The sequence below is a fragment of the Mirounga angustirostris genome, unplaced genomic scaffold (genome assembly GCF_029215605.1).
Source record: "Mirounga angustirostris isolate CCGP_5_RB_7025 unplaced genomic scaffold, mMirAng1.0.hap1 SCAF_9, whole genome shotgun sequence".
Taxonomy (NCBI): Eukaryota; Metazoa; Chordata; class Mammalia; order Carnivora; family Phocidae; genus Mirounga; species Mirounga angustirostris.
The window spans coordinates 61,203,848-61,227,333 of record NW_026991717.1 but is presented as its reverse complement, the minus strand read 5'-3'; the positions used below and the strand labels follow the sequence as shown (position 1 = coordinate 61,227,333).

Sequence of the window (23,486 nt, the reverse complement as noted above, 5' to 3'; positions counted from 1 at the left end):
AATCCAGCTTTAAGATAAACTGCTTTATCATTTTTATTTAGTGCTTTGGTTTCCCTCCCTGACAAAGGGTATGATTTTATAATTTCTCAAGAATGATGTGAAACAATTAGCTGCATTTTAGAAAAGCCTTTGAAACCCAAGTGCTGGTTAAGCAAAGAGCACTCTCACTTTAAAACAAAAAATAGAGGGTGCCTGGGTGGCGCAGTCGGTTGAGCATCTGACACTTGGTTTTGGCTCAGGTCCTAATCTCAGGGTTGTGAGATGGAGCCCCATATCAGGCTCCAAGCTCAGCGGAGTCTGCATGGGATTCTCTCTTCCTCTCCCTCTGCCCCTCCCCAACAAGCGTGTACGCATGCACTCTCTCTCAAATAAACAAATAAATCTTGAAAAAAGTAGATTTTTGAGCAAGATTACAATCTTTGCCACTTAATACAAGAATGAGAGCCCACTTTCTGGGAGGAGGAAATGAGTAAGTAGCAATTTGGGGACAGGCAGGAAAGCATTCATTCCTGGTCACACATTAAACTTATAAAGTTCTAACAGATTAAAAAGAAAATTTGAATTATACATACATTTTGAAAATCAGAGTTAAAGGTGATTTAGAAGAAAAAGTAAAGAAGCCCACAGACATTTCCAATTCACCCTCTCAAGACAAAAACAATGTATCTGAACTGACCATATACAACACTTAGATTAAGCAGTACTGACCCCAGTAACTCTGAGGACCCCTTCCATGCCAGAGAACAAAAGATAGAGGGCTCCTGCTACCACAACTTTGTGAAGAGTGACTCCAAGGCGAGGCCTAAACAGGAAGCAAAGAAAGAGTTGAGTACCAATGTCACAAACTCCAAAATAAGTAATAGCAACTCAGGTTAATTAAAATACAGGCCAACAACTTAACAGAGATAAGTCAGACATACTTGATCCACATGAGAAAAAAAAACTCAGAAGAACATATGGTCTTAAACCAAGCTAATACTAGAACTTTAGATCTGGTCCCTAGTTACTATATTAAAAACAAAACAAAACAAAACAAAAAAACTCTTTAATAGAGAATTCTGAAACATTCAATGGTATAATGAACCCCTCTATACCATCATCCAGTTCCAATAATCACTAAGCTATAGCCAACTGTGCCTCATTCAAACCCCATCCACTTCCTATCCTCCCATATTATCTTCAAGCAAATCCTAGATAGCATACCTTTTATTTGTATATATTTCAGCCTATGTTTTTAACCAATAAGGACTTTTTAAAAACATAACCACAATTCCATTATCAAATCTAAAAGTTTTAACAATATAAGCAAATACCCTACTGCAACTCATTAGATAAACTGTACATTTGTAAGCTCAGAATCCAACAAAATATGAAGTCTTTCAAGCACCTTCTGCTTGAAGAAAAAGTCTTGAATCCTTGACATTCAAAATGCCATTCAATCAGAATCTGCATTTTAACAAGATCTCCAGGTGATTCATTAGTGCACTGTAAGTTTGAGATGCACTGCCATAAATCATGTCTACTTACATCTAAGTAATATTTGTTCTTGTATTTTTTGTCATATGCTAGCAAAGCTCCATATGGGCAAGGATTTTTCTCCCCACTGGTTACCTTAGAAACCTAGGCCACGCCCTGGCATATAGGAAGCATTCAAATATTTGTGAAATGAATTAAACAATTTAAAAAATGAAATCCACTCCATCCCCCTAATCCCACTGAAAACAAAACTCCTTTAAATGAATAAATTTAAAAAATTAAAACCCATTTCTTTAATACCACTTAAAGCAAGACTCCTTGAAATAATTGTCTATACCTGGCTAGTTCCAATTCCTCTGCTTCTATTCTTTCTTGAAATCACTCGAGGCAAGCTTTTATCCTAGCACTTCATCAACACCATCTTATTAAGGTCACTTATATCTTCCATGTAGTTCAACCCAATAGTCATCATTTAACCCTCTGGACACAATCACTCCCTCCGTGAAACAGTCTTTGGGTTTACCTCTCACCACAACAGTCCTTCTCAAATTCCTCTAATTCTGTTTCATCTCATTGAATTCTAAATAACTGAAAATGTTCAAGGGCTCCATCCTTTGACCTCTTGTCTATATACACTTACTTCCTCAGTGATTGCATCCCACTCTCATGGCTTTAAGTAAACAGCTATATTCTGATGACTCCCAAATTCATATCTCTATCCTACTCTCTCCCCTTTATTGCCCCATTTGGTTATCTAACTGAACTCCTAATCTTGCCTCTACTCCAAACTTATTCCACCTAAGATGCTCCTGAACTTATAAATTCCATCCTTTCGGGGCGCCTGGGTGGCTCAGTCGTTAAGCGTCTGCCTTCGGCTCAGGTCATGATCCCAGAGTCCTGGGATCAAGCCCCGCGCATCGTGCTCCCTGCTTGGCAGGAAGCCTGCTTCTCCCTCTCCCATTCCCCCTGCTTGTGTTCTCTCGCTATGTCTGTCACATAAATAATTAAATCTTAAAATAATAATAATAATAATTTTCAGACTTTCAGAGTAACACTCTCACAAAAAATGTGATTTCAAAAACATTTGGGAAGATTAAAAGTAACTAAGTTCACTCTAAAAGTTTGATGTTTTAATGTCATTCTCTACATTGCAGACTTTGCTGCATACGCTCAAGTTCTCAGAAGTGAAATAAAACACTTAACATTTTCTAGCTTTTGCAAATCTACAAAATTTTAGATACCTGTCTTACTGCAGAACTATTTCTTATATCAATTCTTTCAGAATTACAATGGGATCCTGCAATACTGTTTCAATTTAATCAGTGTTTTAATATGTCCTTTCCATATAAAAAGTTAATACTTACTTAACTATGCCATATCCCAGGCTGACTATGATGACCAGGGTTCGAGCCAGTGAGCGTTTAACTGCTGAAAGCAGCTCTGCAAGGATCAGGGCACCTTGAACTATGAGAAAGAAGAAAGAGGGAAAGAGTGCTATAATCTAGGTTTGGGAAAAGGCGTGACTCCAGAACCAGAATGTGGATCTAGATAACTAATGCCCTTCAGAATAACCATTGGAATTAGTCCTGTTCAAAGAAAAATACCTCTCCTGCAATTCTTGTAAGTACACAAGCTGATTTCACTTACCTTGCTCATGTGAATAGCAATCTGGGTGCACTCAAATCACCTTCCCTCCCCAACCCCACTTCACTAAAACCTCAACAGAATACCTCACCTACACGGACAGTTTATAACACCTACGGAACTTTTCCCCCATTTTTAAAAACTGGGGAATACACATTGAAAAAATATATATACACTGAAAAGCACAAAACACAAACACATGCAGTTTTCAAATTATTTTCACATCTACTATTTTCAAGCCTTTTCAAAGATAGGGAAAGCTCTGATCAGTAATCTTACAACAATAACCATTAACAATTAAATGGTCTGAGGAGAGAGAGCCAAAGCTAATCACAAAAAACTTCAGTACAATATAATTTCTGTCATTACCTGTTTACTTTAGTGAACCATAAGCACCCTTCTATTTTCTTGGTATTACTATATTTTACCAATTCTTAGAGGCACTTCTCCCTCATATTTTAAAATCTCTGAAATCATAGTAGATCTTATCATCAATGACATCTTACTATTAAGTTAGTAGTATTTATTTCCCTCCTTAGGGGTATAATATAATAATGGTGCCTTAAAAATCAATGGCAATTGAGATTCAATGATGGTGATAATCTTACCCAAAATGGCCACTACTGTTGTAACTTGTGTGGATGTATTTCAGTACAATCACTCTTAAATCACTGAACCCGTAAGTTATGAGATTAAAAACAAAAGTTACAATCATAATGATTATGCTTAGCTTATTATTACTTAATAATAATTAAGTAACTGAAAAGTTAAACCCACTTAATGACTATTGACCTGAGGAAAACTCACGTCTTACCTGCCCATCATTCACAGACGGGGAAACATTTTTTGGTTACATACCTGATTCTCCTTTGTATCGGACATTCTGAAATTCTGCATAGAAGACAGCTTTCTCAAGCATTCCCAGGAAGATGACAGCACCAATCCAAAACTGAATTCTTAGGAGATCTCTCCAATAGCAGGCAGACCACGCCAGCCACAGAACACCAAACAGGACATATACAATACACATCACCATGAAAAACTGTCATCCAAATGGGTAAGAAATAAAAAGGAGGATTAGGGCCAAGAGCCAATTTAGAATTAATACATAGTCTTAAATTATATTAAAAAATACGTATTCTACCTCCTACTTTAAGAATAATTATTTTATTTCTTTGAAGTTCAATACTACCACAAAAAAATTATCTCCTCTTGCACAGAGAGAAACTACCTAAGGACCTATCATTAAGAGTAACTGTTCTTCTGCATTAAAAGTGCCTTTTCATTACATAAATGAAGAGAACACTTAAAGAGGAAAAAAAGACATGGCAGGGTTAGGATACAACTGAAAGCAATGAAACACAATGTGGGAAAACTATGAAAGGCAAAAGAAGAAAGAAATGAACAAAGGAAATCTGAAAACAGAGTAAGACTATTCCCATGGACACAGACATACACACGACCTAAGTGTCATCATTTAGTTACTTTAAATGTGATCAGAAACTACAGGGTGGTAAGAAGTGCCCCACTCTGGATTCTAGAAAGAATGTGTGATCTGAAATTATCTTTGAGGTACTTTCCAATTCTGAAATTCCTCAAGTCATCAACCTCTTCATTCTACAGATGAGATGAGGTACAGAGTGATTCACTGACACTCTCAAGGTCATATTTTAGTAAGAAGTACGAAACTACAAAGCAGTCTTTTCTGAACTGTTCAGGAACAATTCTTCAAAGAAAAATATTGCCACAAAACATGGACAATCTTTCAAGCTAAACTCATGTAATGTTAAGGTTAAGAATATAAGTCCACTTACAATCATCAAGGGATATTCTTCAAGCGTGAGGTATTCATAGGGACCCTTCACTTCAACAGTCACTGCCAAAACACAGTCCTCAGAATTAATGTAAAGGATGCAGAAATTAAACAAAAACATAGCATAAAATTCGTCTGATGAAATTAATGAAAAGTCCACCGGGTTATTTACTTTTAACCATTTCAATTCTGGTGATTAATACATTTATAGAGCACTCTGAAATTCCTGAGGTGTTCTCATGGTTCATGCTGTGTCCTGCACAGGCCTCCATGCCTCTGCTCCCAGTTCCCAGACACACATCCTGTAAAGACTAGATTGAAGGTATTTCCTCCACAAACCCCAACTGGAACCACAGCCCAGCTCCTCTAAATTCCAAACACATTTCATACATACTTTTTCTTACAACACATCATTAATGTGCTTTGAAAAATAAAGGATTTCATTCCTTCATTCTGCTATCCTCTTTGTCTTCTATCTATCCCTACCTATATTTTCCTATTTATTACTTTATTTACCTACTTCAATTTTATGTGACTTTGCTACATTAATGTATCATTTGCAGAAAATACTTTTTTTTTAAGATTTTTATTTGACAGAGAGAGAGAGCAAAAACAAGCAGGGGGAGTGGGAGAGGGAGAAGCAGGCTCCCCACTGAGCAGGGAGCCCAACGTGGGGCTCGATCCCAGGACCATTGGATCATGACCTGAGCTGAAGGTAGCCGCTTAACTGACTGAGCCACCCAGGCACCCCTCATTTTCAGAAAATACTTAATAACAACAAAGTGGTTTATTTTTACAAAGTATTTAATAACAAGAATGTGAAAAACAGATTTGCCTTACTGAAGCAAAACTATGACTTTTAAAATTGTAATTGATAAAGCTATTTTAGGTCTGATTTGATACTTATGTGAGAAGTGTTAGTCTGTGAAGACAGACTAATAATTGCCTATTCTACAAAAATTTCCTAGTTTTTACCAAGCAAAAAAGACATGCCATTATTAAAAGTAAACCAACAACAACAAAAAAGTAAACCAGGTCCAACATTCGTATGAACAAAGGGAGCACCCCATAATAGCAATCATAAAAACTTTAAGCACACTGGTTATTAAACCTATACCTTCTTAATTTAATAAAATAGCAAATCAAATAATTAGTGAATATTTATATATCCTTTGCTTATTCTACGTCAGGGGTCAGCAAAATACAGCACATGGGCAAATTTGGTCGCCCACTTTTTATAAATAAAGTTTCATTGGAAAACAGCCACATCCATTCACTTACATATTATCTATGGTTGCATTCACACAACAATGGCAGAGTTGGGTAGCTGTAGTAGAGACAACATTTATTATCTGGCTCTTTAAGAAAATTTGGCTAACACTTGCTCTATGCTAACATATAAAATACATTTACTAAGCACTTACTATGTGACACACACTACAGAAAACAGAGGAGATAAAAAGATGAATAAGATGTCTTCCACCATCTAGTGGATTACCTGATAGAAGGGAGAGAAAGTAGGAAAGCAAGACAGAGAACTGCCCCTCTGAGCCAGACCTAGAAGGATGAGTGTGTATTTCCCAGAACAAAGTAAAAAGCCATCTGGGCAGAAGAAATAACATGAACAAAGACAGGTGTGAAAATACATGATATCTATTTAAAGAACATGTAGTCTGAGACTGCACCTAGTAGCAAAAGGTAAACTGGGACAAGCTGCAGAGTTTTATAAGCCTTGCTGTACAAGATGGACATTTTACAGGCAATGGGGAGACATTAAGGTCTTAATGAAGGCAAAAAAGATGACAAAACTGTTCCAGAGAATTCTAGGAACTTCACATGGCATAGTTAAGTCCATGCTTTAAAGTACCTTCTTCTTGGGGCACCTGGGTGGCTCAGTCGGTTAAGCATCTGCCTTTGGCTCAGGTTACGATCCCTGGATCCTGGGATCGAGTCCTGCATTGGGCTCCCTGCTCAGTGGGGAGTCTGCTTCTGCCTCTCCCCTCCACCCCCCCCAACTCATGCTTTCTCTCTTGTGCTTGCTCTAATAAATAAATAAAATCTCTTTAAAAAAAAATAAATAAATAAAGTACCTTCTTCTTAGCTCCAAACAACAGATGGATAAAACAAAACAAAATAAGGACATAAGCTCAAAAACAAGATAAATACCTCCAAATATCAAAACTGAACAAAAGCTCAGAACAGTTTAAGAGGCTGAAGCTATGGTCATGTTTGACTCTGGGCCTGAAAAGCAAGCTATGGTAGTTGGGAGTGCATTTCCTATGGGATCACCAAAACTAGTAGGATTCTAAGGAAAAGGAGGAGCAGAGCCAGATTTGATGCATGAAGAGGCTGAAGTGGAATGGAATAGGGCTTCTTTTCCATCCTTTTCAAAGAAAGAAGGTTGAAAGTAAATGTTGGCAACTACTGCGTTAGACTAGTACTCTTTAGAAAGCTATGGGCCTAGAAATACAGGATACATATACATCTTGGGTCCAGAAACTGTGCAGGGCCACCCGCTGGTTTACCTAGAACTGCTATATCCCATAGAACTATAGAGCATAAAACCCATTTCTGGATTGGGAATTAAAAGCATTCAATGCAACAATCTATAAAAAAAATTTTTTTTTAATTAAGTCAAAAGAAATAATGAAATAGAAAAGAAAGATACAGTTGGGAAAACTAACAAAAGCTGGTTCACTGGGATAAAAATAGAGCAAAATACAATTCTACAAAGATTTTTTTAAGAAGTTAAAAGGGAAGATAAAAGCAATATTAAGAATGAAAAAGCTGCAGATACAGATTTTTTGGTAAAGAAGTACTATTCATAACTTTATGCCAATAAAATGTGAAATCTTGAATGACAGGACAGTTTCTCAAAAACAAAAAAAACATCGACTCAAGTAAAAACAGAATAACTAAAAAAACTTATTACTATTAAAGAAAATTAATCAGTCATTAAAATCTATGTAAGGGAGGGAAAAAAAGAACATCAGGCCAAAACACTATTGTAAGTTCTACAAAACATTCAAAAAATGGATAATCCTACCCATACAAAAACTACTCCACAGAATTTGATAAATAGGGGACATTCTCCAATTCATTGAATAAGACCAGCATAACCTGGATGCCAAAACCCATAGATGACAGTATGAGAAAAGACACTATGAACAAAACTTCCAAATAAAATCCTGTAAAACACAAGTCAGCTATGTATATATGTATATGAGTGTGTGTTTGTGTATCAAGACCAAATACTGGCATCTCAGAAATTCAAGAACGGGTTTTTAAAAATTTTTTTTTAAGATTTTATTTAGTTTATTTGAGAGAGAGAGAGGGAACATGAGCAAGAAAGGGGCAGAGGGAGAAGGAGAAGCAGAGTCCCCGCTGAGGAGGGAACCCAACACTGGGCTCAATCGTAGGGACCTGGGCTGAAGGCAGACACTTAACTAACTGAGCCACCCAGGTGCCCCCAAGAATGGTTTAACATTAGAAAAATCGGTTAATATAATGCAACAATAAACAGATCAGTGGGGGAATCTATATGATCATTTTAATCAATACAATCAAAGCACTTGATAAAACTTAGCATTCATTCTCCATACTAAAAAAAAAAGGCAGAAAAACACACTTAGTAAATGAGGAAAAGAAAGAAACATCCTTAACCAAACAGAATATTCTGAAAAGTCCACAGTGAACATAATTAATGGTGAAATGTGCTAAGAGAGACAATAAAGTCAGGAGCAAGATAAGGATGGTCATCATCATTGTTTCATTCAATATTCTACTCCAGAAAGGAGGGGAGGGAAGAAAACTACAAAGTAGGAAGAAACATAAAAAAAGAAACTACAGAAAATAAGACTGGTTAGTTAAGTGACCACGAAATTCCAAGTAAGAGATGATTCCAGGAACTGGGTAAGAGCAGAAAGGAGAATACTAAGAAAAACTGAGACACTAAAAAATTACCAAAGTCAATTAATTCAAAAATTTCCAAGTTTTGACTTGGTAACCAAGTTTTGACGAGTCTAGTTCAGAATACTGAGAACATAATACCAATTATGAATCTTAAAAGTAGGAGGATCAAATGAAGGGAAAATGAAGTCTGGTATCTATAATACATAACAAGAAAGCGTTAAGTGAAGTGCCTAAGACTGTGTCTGGTACACAACACACCTTTTTTTTTTTTTTTTTAAGATTTTATTTATTCATTTGCTAGAGAGAAAGGGAAAGAGCGCACAAGCAGGGGGAGCAGCAGGCAGAGAAGCAGGCTCCCTGCTGAGCAAGGAGCCCGACGGGGGGCTCGATCCCAGGACCCTTAACGGACTGAGCTACCCAGGCACCCTCACAACATTCTTAATTATTCCCTCCATTAAAGCAATTTTACACTACCCATCAAGCATGACACAACTAGATAAGATGAATGGTAAAAAGGAACAAAATGTACTTACTGGTAAAAAGATTACTAAGTGAATTTTCTTTTGAGGATTCCTTTGAGGAGGAAATGCCAATATGTACAATAAAAATGTATGGTGCATCTTGCCAAGTTTTCAGTGGATCATGCATTGCCTGGAGAAATAAAAAAAAAAAAAGACATCCATCTACAAATCTTAAGAACTAAGAGCACATGTTAATACGAAAATCGTCTTCTGGAATGTGCCCAGAAACACAGCTGAGTTCTTCACTCTGATTCATTAAAAGAGTAGGCACAACAAAACAAACAGGCCTACAGTGCATACAATAAAGTATGTTAGACTACAAATTATTGAAAGGACATTTTATATCTTGTTATGCACAAAAATCACGTATAAACATATTTTTTTTTACAAGGAAAACCTCAGCTAAAAATTACTAAATTGAATCTGTTTCATTAAGCCATGCTAGGATACTTGGTTATATTTTAAACAGATAAAGTAAGATTTAAATCACCTCAAAACAAAAACGCCCATGTTGACAGTGAATTATATTATAAACACTAACTCCTGAATTTAATTCCCTTTGTTCAATGTCATTCTCAAGACTACCAGAATTTCTACAGAAAAGGACTCACATATTTATCAAAAATTTAATCATTGGGGCACCTGGGTGGCTCAGATGGTTAAGTGTCTGCCTTTGGCTCAGGTCATGATCCCAGGGTCCCACATCAGGCTCCCTACTGAGCTCCCTGCCACATCAGGCTCCCTGCTCAGCATTTGATAAAAAGCAGGGAGCCTGCTTCTCCCTCTCCCTCTGCCTGCTGCTTCCCCGGCTTGTACACTCTCTCTGCCAAAAATAAATAAAAAATCTTTAAAAAAAAAATTTTATCATGGCTAGTCTATGTGGAATCACTGTCCCTCATAATAAAGGAAGTGGAGGGAACAGCCTCCATGTTTACAAAACTAGTCACTTGGGAAGAATCTGTTCCAAGGCCAGTCAGTTTATACATAGCCCAAGCAAAAAGCCTTCAAAAGATTTGTTGCCATACTTGCTAGATGGACTATGGACCCTCACAACCACAAGATTAAAACACAAAGATTAAGGAGATAAACACAGAAAATTACTGGCCTCTTCCTTGTGTGAAAGGAGGTATTGCTACTTAGACTTACAATTTATTACCTTCTGGTCTTAAAATTAAAAGAAACTTTTACCCAGACACCTTTGGGTAAGCTTCATTGATCTATGAAACCCCTCAACGTGAATAACAGATTTTACATATTTATGTGTTTTCCCGTGGAGCCACAGGTTTTCTCAAATGTTCAAATTATCCTACAACCCAAGAAAAAGCCAAAACAAGAATTCAAAAATTATATTCCAGGGGCGACTGGGTGGCTTAGTCGGTTAAGCGACTGCCTTCAGCTCAGGTCATGATCCCGGAGTCCTGGGATTGAGTCCCACATCGGGCTCCCTGCTCGGTGGGGAGCCTGCTTCTCCCTCTGCCTGCCGCCCCCCCTGCTTGTGCTCTCTCTTTCTCTGTCAAGCAAATAAATAAAAAATCTTTAAAAAAAAAAAATTATATTCCACGATACATATCCGAAGTGTCAAAGTAGATTAAATGATTCTACAGCTATAATACATTTACTAGGTTATCTTAGTAACTTAAGAACATAAATGCCATGCTGAATCACATATTGATTTATCTCTGCCTAAAGGCCCCTTTCTGACAAAATTAAGGAGCAATTTATGAGAAAAATTTAAAGCTTCAAAGTTATAGGTACATCATGTCCTTTACCCATAATTCTTTTTTTTTTAATATTTTATTTATTTATTCATGAGTCAGAGAGAGAGAGAGAGAGGGGCAGAGGCAGAGGGAGAAGCAGGCTCCCTGCCTAGCAGGAAGCCCGATGCGGGACTCGATCCCAGGACCCTGGGATCATGACCTGAGCCGAAGGCAGACACTTAACCATCTGAGCCATCCAGGCACCCCCCTTTACCCATAATTAACTGAACTTTCCCTGAACTTACATGTGCGTTAACCAATAAAACTTAATTTGGCGTAATAAGCTGCTCTGGTACTAATTTTATCTAACTCTGGGATATACATATTTTGAGCCTGTAAAAATAACCATATGCCAAGTTTTGTCTTGGTAACCAACTTTGACAAGTCTAGTTCAGAATACTGAGAACATAATACCAATTAAGAATCTTAAAAGATATGCCCAGCACTCTTCTCACAGGTTTAACATTATAGTCCTTAATCCTCACAACAACCACATATGATAGGTACTATTATTAGCTCCTTCATAATTGTCCTTTAAGAGGTGAATGGATAAAATAAACTGTGGTACATTCAAGTAATGGAATATTATTTAGCACTAAAAAGAAATGAATTATCAAGCAATGAGATCGCAGGGAGAAACCTTAAACTCAAAATACTAAGCGAAAGAAGCCAATCTGAAAAGGCTATATATCACACAATTCCAACTATAAGACATCCTAGAAAATGCAAAACTATGGAGACAGGAAAAGAAAACAACAAAAATCTATCAGGGGCACCTGGGTGGCTCAGTCAGTTAAGCATCTGATTCTTGATTTCAGCTCAGGTCATGATCTCAGGGTCATGAGATTGAGCCCCAGATGGGGCTCCACACTCAGCAGGAAGTCAGCTTGAGATTCTCTTACCCTTTCTCTCTGTCCCCCCCATCCCACTCTCTCAAATAAGTAAATCTTTAAAGAAAAAATCAATGACTGCCCGGGGCTTGAAGGGAGAGATGACTAGATGGGGGGAGCACTGAGGATTTTTAGGGCAATGAAACTATTCTCTATATTATAATGGTGTTTATCTGTCATTTTACATTTGATTAAAAACACTATACAACAAAAGGAACTAACACTTATGTTAACTATGGACTTTGGTTGATAACAATGTGTCAATGCTGATTCATCAATTGTAACAAATGTGCCACACTGGCTGGTGCAAGATGGGGATGGGGGACTCTGAGTGTGCATTTGTGGAGGAGTTATGTGGGAACCTTGCCTTTTGCTCTATTTTGTTATGAATCTAAAGCTGCTCTAAAAAAGAAAATATACTAATTTAAAAAACATTACAGTGGTAAATGTATCACATTACTGCTTAAATCAAACCATAAAACTGAATTAATAAAGACATTAAATCTTCTTAGGAAAAAAGAACAGAGAAAGGCCCCTTTGTCTAAAAAACATGTTTTCTGAGAGCTTTAATAAAAGGGGGTAGTGCTGAACTTGTGACTGCCCTTTAAATAGGATTATCAGGGCCGCCTGGGGGGCTCAGTTGGTTAAGCATCTGCCTTCAGTTCAGGCCATGATCCCAGCATGCTGGGATCAAGCCCCATGTCGGTCTCCCTGAACCTGCTTCTCCCTCTCCCCCTGCTCATTCTCGAGCTCCAGTAAATAAGATCTTTTTAAATAAATGAATGAATGAATGAATGAATAAATAAAGGATTATTAAAGTATTCTCTTAGGCCCAATTTTCAGGTCGAATGATCAAAGGACAGATAAATCTCTGACTTTTTATTATAATCTGACTAAATATCTCTAAATATTACTTGTGATATTCAACAGGGTCATCTTTCAGCCAGCTTTAATCACTAGGAACAGGGCTCAAGCCTTGAGTAGAATTTAAAAGTATGCTCTGCACAGGGGCAGCCTGGCTGACTCAGTTGGTGTAGCATGTGACTCTTGATCTTGGGGTTGTGAGTTCGAGCCCATTGTTGGGTGTAGAGATTATTTAAAAATAAATACAAAATCTTTAAAAAAATAAAAGTATGCTATACACAAAATAAATGTTTGGCTTCAACAGTAATTTTTTAAAAATACAATTTACAACAATTTAACCTGACAAACTGCATAAAATCTGTTTTAAATTATAATAGCCATTGTTTGTGAGCCAAGAGGGAAACTCAATCCAATTTTCTTGGGACAATAAATTGCTATAATTTTTCTCTAGAGTACACTGACAAAATACAAAAAAAAACTTATAAACTGTGCATACACTTGGACCTAGCAATTCCACCTCTAGGATTTTAGGCTAAGAAAATATTATAAAAGTGCACAGGGGTGCCTGGGTGGCTCAGTCAGTTAACCATGTTCAACTCTTGATCTCAACTTAGGTCTTGATCTCAGGGTTCTGAGTTCAAGCCCCAGTGCGAAGCCTACTTTAAAAAAAAAAAAAATGTGCACATAGATACAGCTACACATTATGAATTTGGAAACAAAACAATATACATCGTAAAATGAAATAGTATGCAACCATGAAAAAAGTAAAAGAGCACTCAATGTACCAATCTATTAAGTGAAAACAAATTACACAGCAGGATATATAATATGATCTCACTTTGGTCAATATGCATGTGTTCTGTGTAATCACACTGAACTGCTAGAAAATAAAATTACAAGGGATTTTTACTTTTAAGTTATATAAGCAACATGTTTGCCAACATGGAAGTCTTTTGAAATCAGAATATAAAAATTTTTTTAAATCTTCAAAATTAATCACTGAAGTGCTGTTTAAAATTGCAAAATAATGAAACACATAAATGTCTAACAACAGATAGTTTGCTAACAAACTGCAATGTATTCATACAATGAAATACTCTGCAGTGACTTAAATTATGATGTCATAACGATATTTACTAAACTGGAAGGATGTCCATGTTACACTGCCAAGCTAAAAAAAAAAGTTACAACATAATACAAATTGTAGGATTCCCATTATTAAATAAATATAAGCATGCTCAGAGACAAAAGACTATAAAGTAAATATATTTAAACTCTATCAGTGTATGGTAGTATTACAGATAATTATTTTCTTTGCATTTATGTATGTTTTCTAAATTTTTGAACAGATTAGCAATAAGAAAAAAAACCAACATTGTTAAAAAAAAAAAAAAATGTAATGAGTTCTGCAGTGCCAAACTCATCTTTAGGTTAAAATTCTATAACTGTAAGTCAGGGCAGGAAAAGTGGGGACACTTCCAGAATGGCAGAATGAGGACCTCTGAAAATGCACTCACCCCTAAAAGCAACAAGAACACGGGCAAAAATTATCTAAATCAACATTTCTGCAAGTCCAGAAATTAGCTAAAGACTTGCGCCAACCCTAAATGTGTTACCTTAAGAAAAACAGCTGGGTCTCATTAAGAAAAGCAAGCCTGTGGTGTTTTTGTTCATCCTAATCCCATCTCCCTCTTCCAAGCACCTTAAAACCAAAGTTCTCGCAACTGTAACGGCTGTGAAAAACAGCAGTTTGGCAGCCACTGGAAAAAACAGAACAAGTTTGGAGATGCCCTAAAACTGTCTGGCAGGTGCTGAAAAGCTCCTTTCCCAGGTCTTATCTTTTATATGACCTAATCCAGCCTCATTCAGTGGAAAGGATCCTATACTCAGGACACTGTCAAAGGCACTCAGCAGCAACTGTGATAGATCACAACTGTCCCCCCAGCTGATGTTAGTAGGCTGGGCTATCAAGAGGCTGACTAAAAACTTAAAAGGAAAAACTGGAAATGAGATGACCATAGGGGCTTTGAAAAGCTCCAAAATATTCCTGAAAATCTACAAGGCTACAAGCACATGCAGATTTGTGCACATATATGCGGAGCTATACACATACACTTAAGAGAGGCCTGAGAAGGCCCTAATCACTCACCTCTGACTGATCTTAAGGTTCTGCACAAGAAGGAAGTAAAAGTTAAGACAGAGTTTTAAATTGTGAAAGAAGCCAGACACAAGACCACAAACTGCATGATTCAATTTATATAAAAATGAATAGAACAGCCAAATTCGTAGACAGAATAGTGGTTGCCTAGGGCTGGGACAAGGGTGGAAAGAAAAGTGACCACTAATGGCTTTGCCATATTCAAAACAGTGACTTTCTGGGGTGATGGAATTAGATCCTGATTGGTGGTTGCACAACTTGTGACTATACTATACAAAACACTGAATTATAGGTTTTAAAAGGCTGAATTCTGAGATGTGTATGTCTGAATAAAGTAATTATAAAATCTAAAACTTTAATCAGTTTTGTAAAAAGCATGATCCAACATGGTTAACAGTCTTATTTCCTCTATATTTTTAAGAGGTAAAGTTTTGAGGAATTAGTTATCGTGAATTAGAAAGTAAATTATGAAAATAAAGGCATATTTATCATTTTCAATCTTATTTCAATTTTCCAAACTGTCTTCCACTTATATTCTATCATAAGATAACTTTAGATGGAGTTTGAGGTTCTTTCTTAAAAGGTTCTTCCTATTTATGAGTCATATTTATCAGGTGATAATTACAAAAACAACAGATTGTAGCAAATAGGGAAAATTCAGGAAACACATAAAATAAAAATTGCTCATATTATCCACAACGACCATTATTAACATTTTGGTGTTTAAAGTTCATTTATTTTTTTTTAGTAATCTCTACACCCAAGGTGGGATACAAACTGACAAATCCAAAGATTAAGAGTCACATGCTCTACTGACTCAGCCAGGCAGGCGCCCCAACATGGTGTTTAAACTTCCATTCTTAAGTTTCTTTTTTAAATGGTACGATACCAAGATAATTCAAAACACATAAAACTAAGAAAACTGAAATATGTGCTCAATGCCCCAAATTCCCTACCATACTTACAGTTTTGTCTCCAGTAAGGGTAAGATTTGTTCCATTCTCCTTAGCCTTTAAACATTAAAAAAGGAAAATTAATTCAGAATTTTTACTTCACTCTCAGAAATATATAACAATGAAAACAATTACCTCCTGTTTTTCTCCTAAGAGAGGCAATCGCACAAAATCCCCAGAAAAGCTCTATGAAAGAAACATAACATTAAAGAAATATAATAGTAAAGGCATAGTTCAAAATCCACAGAAATGGTTAAAGCAAAACTTACTGTAACAGTAAATAATATGGCACTGACAGACAAAAGATTTCCAATTAACCATAAACAAGTGAATAAAGCCCTGCAGAGAACTAGAAAATAGTATCAGACTAAACTGGCCACTCAATTTTTCTATTAAGAATTAAAGATTTTTAAGAATTAAAAAAAACCTTAAATAGAAGGTATATGCTTAGGATGGAGAGATCTTATGGTTCCCTCTCTTGCTACAGATGAGAAAAATATGGCTCAACATTATAAAGCTTTAGATGCAGAAATGGGATTTGAACGTAGGATTTTTAACTCTTATGCTCCTTCCACCACCACACACTCATGCCTAAAAAAAACTACACTAATTACCTTTCTTATCAGTTATCAGCAGATGAGGCATTCTCCTTCCTGAGTAATTAGGACACGTATTTCAACTCTGTTACATTAGACTGGAGGAGGAGAGGTAAGCTTACCAATAGGGGTATATGCCAAGACCCTGGAAAGATTATAGCAGATCTCAAAGTGAACCTTGGGCAACAGTATACAACAGGTAGCTTCCCATGATCAAATCCAAGAAAGGCCAATCAATCCTCCCAGGCTAGAAAACTAACAGAAAGCCGCTTACTCAACATTCCACTGTTTCTAGATTTCTTATTCTTCCACCATTTTAAAGGTATCTTCTTTTTCCTCCAAATCCATAAAATCTAAGCTATAACAAGAACTCAGTTATCAATTGTTATAGTTCAATTATCAGTTACTTCATTTGCTTATCAATCACTAATTATTAAGTTAAGGCCTTCTTATAAATCAACTTTACTTCTAGTAAGTGGACAGAAAACCTAGCTTTTGGTGAACTCTGCCTCTACAAGGCAATTTGCTAAATATTCAAAAGCAATAAACACAGTAAGGACAAAAAGGCTATAGTTAACAATAACTATTTTCAACACCCATAAAATGTATAATTTTTCTATCAAAAAATTGATGCTAGATCCTATTTCTACGAAAAAAAATTTTAGAATATAAATTCCACTTACATGATTACATATGTGAAAGCATTAAAAACACAACATTATTCAACTCTTCTCCTTTACTCAAGAAAAGGTGTGGGGGGTACCTGGGTGGCTCAGTTGGTTAAGCAACTGCCTTGGGCTGAGGTCATGATCCTGGAGTTCCAGGATCGAGTTCCACATCAGGCTCCCTGCTCAGTGGGGAGTCTGCTTCTCCCTCTGACCCTACCCCTTCTTGTGCAGTCTCTCTCTCTCTCATTGTCTCTCTCAAATAAATGAATAAAATCTTTAAAAAAAAAAAAAAGTGTGAAATTCAACTCTGAGTTCAGATCTGTAGCAATAAAATCTAGAAACACTGATTTTTCTGAGAACGTATCAATTAGATGAGATGACAAGAGAACTGAAAATTGAATGTTTCAAATGCCCATCAGTGGATGAATATATATATATATACACATACACACACACACATATGGTATGTATGTATGTACATATATACACACACACAATTTGTCCTTAAAAAAGAATTAAATTCTGATACATGCTATATGGATGAACCTTGAGAACATTTCACCAAGGGAAAGAAGCCAAACAAATATTGTATGATTCCACTCCTTTTAAGTACCTAATATACTGAAATTCATGGAGACAAAGTAGAATAGTTGTTACCAGGGATGGGGGGAGGGGAGTGTTATTGTTTAAAGGTTATGAAGTGTCAGTTTGGGATGATGAAAATTCTGGAGATGGCTATTGATAGTTGCCCAATAATGCAAATGTACTTAATGCCCCTGAATGGCACACTTAAAAATGGTTAAGATGGTGGCAAATTTTTTTTTCTACCATAAAAAAAAATAGGGATTTGCTTTTTACACACAAAAGAAAGCACATCCTCTTTTTAATGAGATAAATACTAAGTGGCTGACTATGCAACTTTGGAACATGCTTCTAAGTTAGTTCTGTAAGAACAAAGAATTGGGAAGTGGGAAATGGGGAATCACCAAAAATACACATATTACACATTTCACCTCTTCTATTTCTCTCCAACCACTATCAAACATTACCTGTGTTTTAAAGAGTTCACTGCAGTTCTGGAACAACTTTGATGATGTTTGGTATTTCCCAGACAAACCTTTTTTTTCCTTAAGGTTTTCCAAATATGTCTCCACTTCTTCTGCCTATAAAAACAGAAAAATACAAAGTATACAACTTACTTTTCACAAGTAAGGTATTTAGAAGATAACAAATAGATTGCCTATAGGACAGATACATGCTTGGATTTGCTATTTTAAAAGTTAACAGCATCAGATAAAAACTGTGTAATAGTATCCAAGAATCTCACAGTTTTAGACTCTAAAGTACAGAATTCTAGTCCATTGCTCACAAAGAGGACTTCTTCTAAAAATTCTAGGAAGATCTGGAAAATGTCAGAGTCCAGAAGGTTTTGTCACAAGAAAATATATTTACAAGAGTTAATAAACTAAACTGCCAACACCAACAAAAAGATATACTTGTGCTCATAAGCTAAGATAGAGCACAAAACTGCTGTAGCTATTCATAGCCCACTGTTGATATTCTGAAAAAACTCATCATTTCTGTGGCTGCATCTATCAGTTCTGTGATTTTTCTCCTATACCTATATTCCTAATCTTCCCCTTTTTTTCCTAAGCTCCAGTTTTACATCTCCAACTATCTGCATGTCATTTCCATAATTGTCCTGTGGCAACCCAACATAATTTTTACATTCTTAACTTATCTTACCTATAAAGACCAGATCTGCTAAGCTCTTGACCAGTTTATTCCAAGTATCAAATGTATGAAGGGTTTTTTTTAAGAAGATAATTTTTTTTTCAGATTTTATTTATTTATTTGACAGAGAGAGGGACAGCAAGAGAGGAAACACAAGCAGGGGGAGTGGGAAAGGGAGAAGCAGGCATCCCGCTGAGCAGGAGCCAGATGCAGGGCTCGAGCCAAAGGCAGATGCCCAAAGACTGAGCCACCCAGATGCCCCAAATGTATGAAGTTTTTAACTATAAATTCAATTAGTGATTAAGAGGAAAAGATCAATAATGCTTCAAACTATACTCTGGACATATTATCATTTCTCTCTAAATTCTTCAGTCCTTTTAGTCTTCCTCTCCCTACCACTCCTATCCAATGTTGTACAAAAGCAAAAAACAATCACCAACACCACAAAAAAGGTAATGTAAAACCCTAACACAAGGCAGAAATCAAAACGCTTAAGGTTTGAAAAACCAACTAGATGGTGGACATTTTTTAAAGACCAGTTAGAGTATCTTCAGAAAGGAAAAAAGAAATAAATGGAGACTAGAAACAGAATGGAAAAGGCCTGAAATATCCATCTTGGAACCATATATCTTCAGTGCCCAAGTACAGTGTACTATGTCAACTCTGAAATGAGGTCTAAAACTATTTCCACACTACTAATAATAAAATAATATGCTATTTCCCTTGTACTGATAATGCAAAAGTAATGATAGGTAAAATTGCTGCCCCGTATCAGGAACCAAGGCAGTGGCATCTAATTGTACCAGTAGTCGGGACGCCTGAGTGGCTCAGTCGGTTAACTGTACCAGTAGTCATCACAATCGATCACATACAGCTTAAAAAAAAAAAAAAAAAAGCCAGTTTTACATAAAAATGTCCTTAATGAAACAGTAAAAACTATTAACGTTATTAAATCTGGACTTTTGAGTTTGTGCATTTTTTTAATATTCTATGAGCCAAAATGGGAAATATGCAAAATATTATAAATGAGATAAAACACTTTACAACTGTTTTGACTTATAACCTGAACTATCCACTTTTTTCATTTGCCTGAAAGAATAACCGACAAGGGGCGCCTGGGTGGCTCAGTCATTAAGCATCTGCCTTTGGCTCGGGTCATGATCCCAGGGTCCTGGGATCAAGCCTGCGTCAGGCTCCCTGCTCAGTGGGAAGCCTGCTTCTCCCTCTCCCACTCCCCTTGCTTGTGTTCCTTCTCTCGCTGTGTCTCTCTCTGTCAAATAAAATCTTAAAAAAAAAAAAAAAAAAAGAATAACTGACAAACTACAGTAATTCAGATTTGGTTATCTGGGAGATACTTTCTTGAAAATGGGCAAAGGGAGGCTGTTACTTCAAGGAAGACAACCGAGAGTACTCTTTGCCAATGATAAAATTTGAGCTTTCAAATTGTTCTTCCTCACAATGAGCTTAACAGTGTCCAATACTTAAGAAGGAGTTTCTGATGTGACAGGAGGGTAATATTAGCAAACATAACTTCGGGGTGCCTGGGTGGCTCAGTCATTATGCATCTGCCTTCGGCTCAGGTCACGAACCGAGGGTCCTGGGACTGAGCCCCACGTAGGGCTCCCTGCTCAGCGGGGAGCCTGCTTCTCCCTCTGCCTGCCCCTCCCCCTGTTTGTGCACACTCTCTTTCTGACAAATAAATAAAATCTTTAAAAAAAAAAACAAAAAAATATATAATTTCAACTTAATTGTAGAATGAGTTAGTATTTTAAAGATTTATGAAATTCAGTCAAGCAGTCTTTTTGAAATAACCAAAATCAGACGCAGATAAAAGACCAAAGTGCATGACACACCAACTTATTTAAATACAAAAGAGTAAGAATAAAGTTCACTGATATGGTTTCAGATTCCACATTGCCACCAACCTTTAAGAAACTCTACTTGTTATGTTTTGGTATAGAATCAAAGAACACTATCCACAATTATCTGAAAACACTATTAAAATATCATTCCCTTTTCTAACTATGTATCTGTATGAGGCCACATTTTGTACATATACTTCAACCAAAATAATATATCACAATAAACTGAGTGAAGAAGATATAAGAATTCAGCTGTCTTCTATTATATCCAACATTAAATGAAGGGCTTTGCAAAAATACAAAATAATACCTCTTCTGTGTTTTTTTGGAAAAAATTATTTTTCATTAAAAAAATTTTTGTATTAACATGCAATGCCTTGTTACTGCTATCTTAAAATAAATTAATAAATATATCTGTATTTTCTGTTTTAATTTCTAATACAGTAACCTACATGAACAAAAGACTTTTTGGGAACTGCAGTAATTTTTTTTAAGGAATGCTTCATGAATTGGGTGTCATCCTGTGCAGAGGCCATGCTAATCTTCTCTGTATTGTTCCAATTTTAGTATATGTGCTTGTTAGAAGGTGGAGGAGGAACAATAAAGTATTCCACAAACTGAGAAAGTATTTTGAGACAAGAAAACGAAGGAGGCAACTCTCTACAGTTTATGCAGAGTTTTATTCAGGGTAACTTACTGACGGGGAGGAAAATGGGCAGAGGACAATTCACAGCAGTTGCAGAGTTATTCTCTGCAAAATCCAGACCTTAGTCAATAGATATTATACAGTGAGCGGACACATAGGAGGGCACTGTAGTGAGATCAAAGGATTCCCATGCACCTGCAAAGAGCTTGCATTGCACTTAATTAACAGCTAATCATTAATTAGATCTTGTGGCACCATCTGTGCATCAGGAAAGGTAAAGACTATGTTCTCTCTAACAGATTCATGAAGGCCAAAACAAGCCTCCCCCAATCCTGGCTTTGGTAGGCATTCCCCCCCTTTTAAAATTTTTTATTTATTTATTAAATTCAATTAATTAACATATAGTGTATTATTGGTTTCAGAGATAGAGTTCAGTGATTCATCAGTCTTATATAATACCAGTACTCATATATCACATGCCCTCCTTAATGCCCATTACCCAGTTTCCCTAGCCCCCCACCCCTTCCCCTCCAGCAACCCTCAGTTTGTTTCCTAGAGTTAAGAGTCTCTTATGGTTGGGCGCCTAGGTGGCTCAGTTGGTTAAGCGACTGCCTTCAGCTCACGTCATGATCCTGGAGTCCTGGGATCAAGTCCCGCATTGGGCTCCCTGCTCAGCGGGGAGTTCTGCTTCTCCCTCTACCCTTCACCCCGCTCATGCTCTCTCCCACTCTCTCTCTCTCAAATAATAAAAATAAATAAAATCTTTAAACAAAAAAGGTTTGCCTTATGGTTTGCCTCCCTCTCTGATTTCATCTTGTTTTATTTTTCCCTCCCTTCCCCTACGATCCTGTTTTGCTTCTTAAATTCCACATATGAGATCATGTAATTGTCTTTCTCTGACTTATTTCACTTAACATAATACCCTCTAGTTCCATCCACATTGTTGCAAATGGCAAGATTTCCCTTTTTTGATGGCTGAGTAATATTCCATTGTGTATATATATACCACATCTTCTTTATCCATTCATCTGTTGATGGACATCTGGGCTCTTTCCTTCATTTGGCTATTGTGGATATTGCTGCTATAGACACTGGGGTGCATGTGCCCCTTCGAATCACTATATTTGTATCCTTTGGATAAATACCTAGTAGTACAATGGCTGGGTTGTAGGGTAGCTCTACTTTCAACCTTTTGAGGAACCTCCCTACTGTTTTCCAGAGTGCTGCACCAGCTTGCATTCCCACCAACAGTGTAGGAGGGTTCCCCTTTCTCCATATCCTCACCAACACCTGTCATTTCCTGACTTGTTCATTTTAGCCATTCTGACTGGTATAAGGTGGTATCTCATGGTTTTGATTTGTATTTCCCTGATGCTGAGTGATGTTGAGCATTTTTTCATGAGTCTGTTGGCCATTTGTATGTCTTCTTTGGAGAAATGTGGTTCATGTGTTCTGTCCATTTCTTGACTGGATTATTTGTTCTCTGGGTGTTGAGTTTGATAATAGATTTTTGGATATTTCTAAGGTTATGTTATAATAATCTCCAAGGGGCCTGAAACACATAGCCCCACAAGAGAAGCAACTAAACAAACATAAACAAAATGGAGGGCCAAAGATGGGATTCAGTACTGTCAGCATTCCTACAGTGCTGCCAAAGTGAGCAGAAGTCTGCAGTAAATTTTAAGGGTTGAGACCAAAAAGTTTGAGAATTGCTAGCACAGTAGGTTTGCAAACTGGGAAGCACAGAAGATTCTAATTTCAGCTCTTCTCCTGCTAGCTACATGACACTCCTTCCTCTATAAGGTAGGACAGGATATTTAAAGTCCAAGAAAGTCTGTTAATTTTATATTCCTTACCTTGAAGTTGTATATTTCATTGTAACAATCAGCACTTTTCAGATACCAGGTTATATTCAAAGACACATCACAAGGTTCTCCGTCAACTATAAAAGAAGAAAACTTTGTGAATAAAGATGATTCCCAAAGCATTTTT

General features: G+C 36.6%; 1 protein-coding gene and 1 pseudogene across 6 annotated transcripts in view; both read right to left on the bottom strand.

Annotated features, from left to right (window-relative positions):
* The window catches only part of TMEM87A (transmembrane protein 87A), a 42,839-nt gene that overhangs the window by 15,459 nt on the left and 3,894 nt on the right, over positions 1 to 23,486 (bottom strand). For all 6 annotated transcript variants that reach the window (XR_010405038.1, XM_045900285.3, XM_045900287.3 and 3 more), the window contains exons 3-11: positions 23,351 to 23,436; positions 18,302 to 18,415; positions 16,124 to 16,174; positions 16,001 to 16,045; positions 9,379 to 9,496; positions 4,935 to 4,996; positions 3,979 to 4,162; positions 2,841 to 2,940; positions 709 to 802 (exon numbers count right to left, since the gene is read on the bottom strand). Coding sequence is in view for 5 of the 6 variants with exons in the window: in XM_045900285.3 (XP_045756241.1) it covers positions 709 to 802; positions 2,841 to 2,940; positions 3,979 to 4,162; positions 4,935 to 4,996; positions 9,379 to 9,496; positions 16,001 to 16,045; positions 16,124 to 16,174; positions 18,302 to 18,415; positions 23,351 to 23,436 (854 nt within the window). In the remaining variant the exon portion in view is untranslated. The remainder of the gene's footprint in view (positions 1 to 708; positions 803 to 2,840; positions 2,941 to 3,978; positions 4,163 to 4,934; positions 4,997 to 9,378; positions 9,497 to 16,000; positions 16,046 to 16,123; positions 16,175 to 18,301; positions 18,416 to 23,350; positions 23,437 to 23,486) is intronic.
* Positions 21,335 to 21,434, bottom strand: LOC123862589 (U6 spliceosomal RNA; annotated as a pseudogene).